The sequence below is a fragment of the Alligator sinensis genome, unplaced genomic scaffold (genome assembly GCF_000455745.1).
Source record: "Alligator sinensis unplaced genomic scaffold, ASM45574v1 scaffold301_1, whole genome shotgun sequence".
NCBI classification, from domain to species: Eukaryota; Metazoa; Chordata; order Crocodylia; family Alligatoridae; genus Alligator; species Alligator sinensis.
The window spans coordinates 1,243,259-1,251,786 of record NW_005842035.1 but is presented as its reverse complement, the minus strand read 5'-3'; the positions used below and the strand labels follow the sequence as shown (position 1 = coordinate 1,251,786).

At 57.7% G+C, this 8,528-nt stretch overlaps 1 protein-coding gene across 4 annotated transcripts in view; it reads right to left on the bottom strand.

Annotated features, from left to right (window-relative positions):
• Nucleotides 1-8,528, bottom strand: part of MASP1 (mannan binding lectin serine peptidase 1) — a 59,264-nt gene that overhangs the window by 14,681 nt on the left and 36,055 nt on the right. The window contains exon 11 of one of the 4 annotated variants that reach the window (XM_014519357.2): nt 1,130-1,264. The exons of 1 other annotated variant lie outside the window; for it this stretch is intronic. In XM_014519357.2, coding sequence (XP_014374843.1) covers nt 1,130-1,264 — 135 coding nt within the window. Of the gene's footprint in view, nt 1-1,129; nt 1,265-2,665; nt 6,042-7,291; nt 7,814-8,528 lie in introns of those variants that run through there. 2 more of the 4 variants (XM_006022443.3, XM_025202730.1) reach the window with 2 other exon arrangements.

The window sequence follows — 8,528 nt, the reverse complement described above, 5'->3', positions numbered from 1 at the left end:
GGTGTGGAGACTTATTGAGGGGTGGGTCTAAATTATGCCAAGGAGGCCCCTTAGGTCGGTGGACTGAGGGAGGCTTCCTAATCAGCCCCTGACTTGGGGAAGTGCCCCAAGTGCTTGTATTGGGTCTAGCACCCATTGGACGATCAGGCCTGTGTTTTCCAAGGTGCGCAGAGCCAGAAGTGAGTCCAGAGCCTTGGATGGTGGCAGCGGGAACCCCAGGCTAGCGGGTGTGCTCCGGGGAAGGGGTCGGCCGGACGGGAGGCACCCTAAGGGAGGCACTCGGAGCCTGGAAGGTGGTCGGGAGCAGGGAGGTGGGCGGCTCAACGCAGGAGCGCCCCCTACTGGCCCGCCACATAGCTAATGCAATATCTGGGGGCAGTTCACTCCTCTCTACCGGTGCGGATGCTCCTGGGTTTCACCCTGCCTTTGAACTGCCCATTGCTCCTATTTCTGACCCTGCTGGGCCACGTGATGGGGAGATCTGCTGTTAGAGATGCTTTTCTTGGATTAAAACTTTGAGTCAACATTTCTTTCCTTCCTCTCTGCGGGTGGCCGGGCTGGGTGTTAAAGGCTGCGTTTGAAGTAGCTGGAGAGACCCTCAGTGTTGGATCCAACTTTTCTTGTCCCGTTCAAGTAAGTCCTGCTTTGCGAAGCTGCAGGGAGATATTACCTATAGCACAACACAACTGCATTATTCCTCCCAATTCACTCACAGGATCGAACTCAGTCTCGGAGAGAAACAGTGAGTTTCTACTCCAGCTGCTTCTCCAGCAAGGTTAGGAAAAACTTTCTCATGAGAAGGGTAGTAAAGCATTGGATCAGGCTACCCAGAGAGTTTATAGAGTCTCCATCCTTGGAGGATTTGAAGACCTGGCTAGACAAAGCCTTGGCTGGGATGATGTAGTTGGGGCTGGTCCTGCTTGGAGCAGGGGGTTGGACTGGATGTGACCTCCTGAGCTCCCTTCCACCCCCATTATCTATGATTTTATGAGTCTACTCTGTCCTGCAGCATGCAGAGTCAACAGGGCTTTGTCCTTTTCCTCTTCATCCTCCTCTGCACTGAATCATAACACCTCCTGTCTTCAGCTCCCCGCTGCATCCAGCTTTGCCTGCGCAAGGACTTTCTTACCTAGCAGTGAGCCTCCGCAGAAGGGCATCCCGTTCCTATAGAGCATGGCGATCCATGGAGATACCCCTTTCTGGGCGTAGAGTCCATTGGCAATCCGGGCCAGCAAACTTCTGGAGAACTTTGGCTTCCCGCACACTGAAACCACAGGGCACAAGGTCAGGCATCAGAGGCACTTGCTGAACCACTCTGAGACATGGAGCTTGCAAGTGGAGGCAGATCCTGAGACTGGTTGTTTGCTTGGGTAAAGCTGGGAGATTTCCAAAGTAACTGGAGTGAAGAGCAAGCTAGGGCCTGAGAAACTGGACTCGAGTGCAAAGCATCGCAGGACAAATCTCACCTCCAGCTGAGCTGCAGCCGTTCCCCAAAGACCTTTCACATCTGCCTTCACGGCTCTGCATCCCACTGGCTGATGTGAGCTCTCTACACATCTCTGCGCATGTTCAGACTAAGTGCGATGGACCTACATGCCAGCATCATGGAGCAACATAGACCCTATTTATGAGCCTCACCCAACTGGGGGGCCAGTGATAAAGGGTCCCTGGAGTCACACCCTCTGCAGCCCATGATCCTTAGATTTGTTGGGACAACCCCTGAGAGCCGTGGCTTGGGTGTTACTCGGGCACACAGGGTAGCGGACAGCAATCGAAATAGTTCCCAGTGGGAACTTAGGCACCTACACATGCATTCTTAGATCTGGCTCGGCATAGGGAGGAGAAGGTGTGGAGACATTCAGAAATGCCCAGCAATTTGTCCCGTTAAGAAGGAACAGCCAGCCCTATTAACTGCAAGGAGGGGACCAGGGACAGAGCAACCCTTCCCTTCGCGGGGCTGCTCCAAACCCTAACCAACCTCATTTTGCTTTGGAGGGCTGGAAAAGGAGCTTCGAAGCTCCCCGCAGAAACCAGAAGGCACCCCATTTTATCCACCTTTTATCTCTCTCTTCCCCCCTGCATTACCACGGTGGCCTGTTCACATTAGGTTTGCACGCGTTCCTCTGCCCCTTGCTCCCCCAGGAATGGCTCCGATACCGTCAGTTGAGCCCCTGAAAGGCTGTCATCAGCCAGCGTCAGCCAGTCCATTAGCACACCAATACTCACCCCCAAAACTCACCAATACTCCCCCCAGACACAGTGTTACTCTGATGTGAGCTCTCTGGCAGGCATGGTCATTGGCATCAGAGAGATGCACCCTGATACGACCCATTCCCTGCGCTTGCAAGGGCTGGACATTGGTGGATCCCCTCTTCTCATCATCCTTTATGCTTTTAGGGATTATTTCTACTTTGGGGTTTGGGGGAGATGGATATGATGTAGAAGGGGGGCGGCTGCGGTGCTCTGAGCTGAGCTCATATCATAGCAGAGCTATGCCTCGGGGGGTGGGCTGTGCAGAAGGCAGGATAACGTGGTTGTAGGACGGGACGAGGTGTTGGGGTGGGGGTCTGCCACCAACAAGCGTCCACCCCCGGTCTGCTGTGCTGCAGTTTGTCCATTTGAAGTGCTCCCCGCCATGGCATCCTCGGACGCTGGCTTTATCCACACAAGGGGCTTTATTTGGTTCTCAGGAAGGATAATACAGACCGTACATACGAAACACGAGGCGCTTGACAGGAGGCCGTACAAAAATATATCAACAATATCATATTGTCTAGCTACGCGAAGGCAAACGGAGTACAGTTCATGGCACGCGGGTAACATAAAGGTATGGCTTGGGCAGCACGGTCCTGGTTTCGGTGCTGGCAGCCTCAAGGGGCAGGGGGTCTTGCTCCTGACTCCGGGGAGACTCCCACGGAGGGGGTAAAACCCAGTTAGACTGAGGTTCGGTCCAGTGGGAGCTGCAGGTGTCCAATGGAGCAAGTGCCCTCTCGATATGGAAGTGTGTCAGGGGCTTGGCAAGTGTGCAAAGACAACACGGGGCATCTTTTCTGACTTGGAGAGATGCCCAGGGTGCGATACACCAGCGGTGAGGAGTGTCAGGTGTAGTGGGGAGGCACCTAGGCTTCTCCTGGACTCAGAAGGAGACTTTTCTGGTCCTGTAAGTGAATACAACCCCACGGGGCAAATGCAGACCCCTTGTCTTTGCTCTCTGACCAGGGAGGGGGAGGACGAGAGAGGGGAGGGAAGGTGATGGGGAGGAGATGAGAAGAAAGGAAGGGGAAGAATTGACCTCTCCAAGCCCCCACCAAAATGTTAGGACTCCGTGAGCTGGGTCACTAAGGGGACTGGGCTCTGGGCAAGCTGGGCTCTCGGCAAGTGCCCCCTCATTTCACCCCGGGGTAGGGGCTGGTGGAGCAGAGCTCTTCAAAGGGGAAAGCCAGGGATAGATCTGGCTCCTGGGGTCCGAGATGATGAAGGCAGAAGGGGCCGTCAGGCTGGCAGCAGCCCCACTCCAGGCCCACCGGCTGCCGGATGGATGCTGGGAGCTTCCCAGAGAAAGCTCCAGGCTCAAAGCAGATGCCACGGGGCGTAACACCCAGAGGCCCAGGGCAGGCTTGCAAATGCCCATGAAAAAGGCCTGTGCCAGCGCAGTGAACCAGGAGAGGGAAGGCACCTCAGTGCATGCCTGTGTGAGCATACCACCTTCCCCCTCTCTCCTTGCAGGGCTCTGCTCCGTCTCGCTGGCGTGGTTTGCTAATACGGGGGTTTTCGCTGAACTGCAGGTGCATCCACCAAGGTGAATCTCAGCGCATCGCTTTGCAGCCCGGGCCTTGGGCTGAGAGGGAAGAAAGGGGAAGCCTGCTTGCTAAGCTCCCTGGGCCCCTAGGAGAGCAGAGAGGCAGGATCAAACAGCAGGGAGAAAAAGAACCACAGGGCTGAAGAGCTGGGCTTGGTGCCCGTCTCTGCCACAGATTCACCGTGGGGCACTGGTCAAGTCACCTGCTGTCTCTGGGGCCTGCCTTCTCCCTCTGACTTTGTTGTCTCTGACCACAGAAGCTGGGTCTCAAATGCCAAATGGCATTTGGCATTTGCTCTGCCCCAGCTCAGGAAAGACCCAGGTTGGGGTAAGAGGGGCAAGAAGACTGAATGCCGTGCACGGGGAAAGCTTTCACTGCATCTGGTAAAACAGGCTTTGCACAGAAGAGGCCTGGGAAACACGAGTTGTCAGGAGAGGAGGGGGAACTGGGATTTTTAGCCTGCAGAAGAGACAACTGAGGGGGGATTTGATAGGCGCCTTCAACTAGGACAGGACTAGGAGCAACGGTCTCAAGTTGCAGCGGAGGAAATGCAGGGTGGAGATGAGGAGAAACTTTCTGACTGAGCAGGTGGTCTCCAGCCCTGGAAGTTTTCAAGAGCAGCTTGGCCAGACCCTTGGCTGGCCTGGTTTAGCCAGGGATGATCCTGCCCTGAGCAGGGGGATGGACTAGATGTGATCTCCTGAGGGTCCTTCCAAACCTGCCATTCAATTCTGTGGTTTGGTAGCTGCACTGGGGCAGATCCTGGAGTGACTGGAGAAGTGGAGTGGCTTTGGGTTGACACCGCTGCAAAGGAGATTAGAATCAGGCCAGCTAGCTCTGAGCCAGCCACTAAACCTAGCCGAAAAATGACAGGAGGAATGGGACAGAGACAGGCCTGTCAATGGTTTTCAACACCCGCCCGGAGCTCCTTGCGCGGTGCATCGGGGAGGCAGGGCAGGAAGGGAGGGCTGGGTCTAAAAATGGCTGTGGATGCTGCAGAGAAAACACGCTCCGCCTGCATCTCCTGCGGCTCCGCTCCAGCGAAGGTGGCGCGATGAGCATCTTGTGGGCTTCCCCACCAAAGCGGGCATGGAGAGAGAGCAGAGGGATCTGGCACGAAGGGACGCCACGTGTCCAGATGAAAGGGGTCGTTCTGTCTCCATCACTCCCCTAGCTCGTGGCCTCTCTGCTGCCATCAGGGCTGGGGCTGGGGCTGGAGCGGGCTCCAACTGGGGGAGCATGGACACATGGGGACGACGGGATACGTGGAAGGAGGGACCGGTTGAGGCTTGGAGCGTGACCAAGTCCGGCCAGAGTCCTGCTTGCTGGCTGAGCTCCGCCAAGCTCATCTCTCCAGCTGGGGGTCCGGCAATGTCCACCTCCCAGAGGCGCCCACGTTCTCCTCCACCCAGTCCACGTAGTTCGACACTTTGGTGTACACCCCGTACACTTGCTTGCTCCCGCACTCTTCCGGCCCGCCCCACGAGACCAGCCCCTGGGCCACCCACCGCTGGGTGCCCGGGTCCTGGATGACGAAGGCTCCCCCGCTGTCGCCCAGGCACGTGTCTTTCCCCCCTTCGTAGTAGCCGGCGCAGAACATGTTCTCGGTCACGCTGTAGTTCCCCGAGCGGGACTCGTAGCTTGCCTTGCACTCGGCGTGCGGGACGACCGGCAGCTTGACGTACTGCAGGATGTCGGACAGGGTCCGCATGCCCGAGCTGATGATCTCGTCCACGGTGATGTTGGGGTTGGAGATGCCCCAGCCGGCCACGAGACCCAAGGTGTTGGGGTGCGGCCCCTCCAGCTCGTGCTCGAACTGAGGCAGGCAGACGGGCATGACGTAGGGCCCCATGGCCACCCTCTCCTTCAGCTTGACCAGGGCGATGTCGTGGTTGTAGTTCTGGATGTCGAACCCCGCGTGGAGGACGATCTTCTCCACCGTCCGGTTGACCGCGGCCATCTTTCGCCGCACGTCGTGGAGGCCCAGGTAGACGGTGACGTGCTCTTTGGACACCGGGATGACCGTGTTGTCCCGGCGCTGGGAGCGGAGGACGTGGGCCGCCGTCAGCACCCACGAGTCGGAGAGCAGGGCCCCGCTGCCAAACCACTTGTCGTTGGGCACCCGGGACGTGTCCTCCACCACGATCAGGGCCTGCCAAGGGAAGGAGCCGGGCTCCGCGTTGCGCCCGCCGATGATGCGCTTGATGATCCCGGGCAAGGGGCGAACGGGCCGTCCGCACACTGGGGAGAGAAGAGACAGGGCCGTTACGCCAATGCCGCAGCAGCAAAGAGCGGGGGAAAGGGCTCCCTGGTAGATTATGCCAGCGTCAAGCATCCCCTCCAGTCCCAAATGCGCTTTGTTACTGGTCTTTGTGGACAACTCCCCCTCACTCACTCTCTCTTCTCCGCTGCTTGTCTCGGGCTGATTTTGACCCCCCCACAGGTCCATTCCCTCCTCCCTGATCGCTTGGGCCCTTGCAGACACGTCCGGGAGGGAGGTTGCTAGTTCTACCTTCGTCCTAGACAGTCTACTCTCATCCTACGTTCATCACGTGCCCTAGAGAGTCACTTGCACCATCTGTAGCTGGGTTGAACTGGCCCTGATGCCAGCTTGGGATCCTCATCCTTATGCATCCTTCTCCTCAGCCCTTTAGGGAGGCCAGTGCTGTGTCCCAAAGGCTGGGGACAGTGAGGCATAGAGATGGGAAGTGACTTGCCTAAGGTTACACAGTGAATCAGTGGCAGAGCCAGCAGTGACGGCCTGCCTCCATCCCCTCCCCTTCCAGCCACTGTGCCTCTTGCCTCTAGATCCTCCTCCTTCTCCTTTGGGACATCCTTCCTTTGCTGTTATTGATGTACTTTGCTCCATGACACGGACTGCCTTTGCACCCCCGTGCCCCTGCTCGCACCAGATGGAGCCCCACGGAGAAGGGGCAGCAAGGCGGCATAATCCACCCGCAATGATGCATGCCCGCAGCTCAGCACCATCCATCATTGCACCAAAGGAAGCCCCAAGTACCTTCGTGGGGGCAGGCGGGGAGGAAGCACTGGGGGTCCCTCCACGCCCCTCCGGCACACGAGCGCTCAAACGAGGCCGCGAAGATCGCACCGCCAGTGACCTGCACTGGAAGGTCTTCGAGGCTGGGCCCGACCGCACAGGACACCAGCAAGTCAGGAGCTGGGAGGGAGGCATCTTCAGGGCTAGATGCCCCCTCGGGCTTTCCAGCGACGGGTTCGAGTCCAGCTGGAATTCGGTGCTCAGATAGAGACGCTCTGCTCACCTCTAGGCCGGGTCTTTCTGCCAGCAGCCCCCTGTCTCCTCCACCCCCAGCACAGCTGCCCGGTGTCCCTCTAGGTCCCTAAGGAAATGCATTTAATTGCCTATTGGGTCCATCCCCGGGAAGGTGCTGGAGCATCCCAGAAACACACGGCTCGATTCCAAGCTCGCCGGCAACACCTCGGCATAGAGGCAACTCACACCTTGGACTTTGACCTGGCTTATGTCTCGTGCAGGTTGCTTTACGCCCTGCCCAGAGTCAGGCCTGCTCTGGATTCCCCCTGTTGCTTAGTAAGAATGGGGTCAGGCTCAGTTGACCCCCTCACCGAAAGCCTGGCCCGTATCACACCTCCTCTGCGGAGCTGACCCTGGCGCTGCATTAACTGAGGGGGTTGCAAGCCAAATGGCAATGCTGCCACGATGCTCAGAGGCTGGCAGTGAAATGGGAGCACGTGGAGGCCACTGAAAGAGCCAGATGGCGGCTAGGAAACAACCTCCCAGCTCTCCAGGCTCACACAAGCAAGCCCCTTTGGTCACCCACTGCTGCAATCTAGACTAGTCCTTGACCTGCCCTAGTTAGTAGATTCTAAATTGCTCTCTCAGGAGCCCTAATTTGCATCCCCTGTCCCATTAAAGTATCTCCTAGGCTGTTCATCCAGCTCCTTTAACCCAGCTGGAGAAGGAAAGGTGCCCATTAGAGAAGGGGCGCATGGAAAGAGGCTGCAGTGGTGCTTCACTGGGTGGAGAGGATGAAAGAAAGCAATGGGATAAACAGTCTCTGAGGCCCCACAAGACATGCTTAGTCCTGCCTGGTCCGCGGGAGGCTGAGCTGGGAGTGAGTCACTCCCCCTGGCACCTGCAGTCAAACGGGGCCACCTGGGGATGTGGACAGTGAGGCAGGGGGTGACCACTAGCACAGCGCTTGATATGATCCCCTTTCATAAGCCTCACATTACCCCAGGCACAGGGAGAAGCAGCAAGTCCAGCTTCCAGGCAGGGAAACTGAGGCACAGAGGGGTGACGATGATTGCTTGTAGCCGCCGAGCAAGCCAGGGACAGGTCTGGCAGACGAATGCACGGGGGCAACAGACATGGATCGTCGTGGCTCTCGGCCACGTGCCCACGCAACACGAAGAGCTCCGTCCTGCAGAGCAGAGACACCAGCCGCATGGCTGCAAGCTGGTGGTCGAGTTACTTTTGCACCGCATTGCTATGTCCGAGACCCGGCCCTGGGAGGGAACATTTGCCTAGGCAAGGGTGACACCTCTCGGATGGGGCTCAGGGGCGTGCAAAGGTGGGCACGCAGGGATGCATTTAGTATTGTAAGGAACACAAAGATGCTTAGCCCCAAAATTCCTGCATCTCTGCCCCATCCAGCTGTCAGGCTGTGCCAAAGCCTGGCAGAGATGGGCTGGGGAAGCTCTCCCAGCTATGTATTTTAGATCACCCCT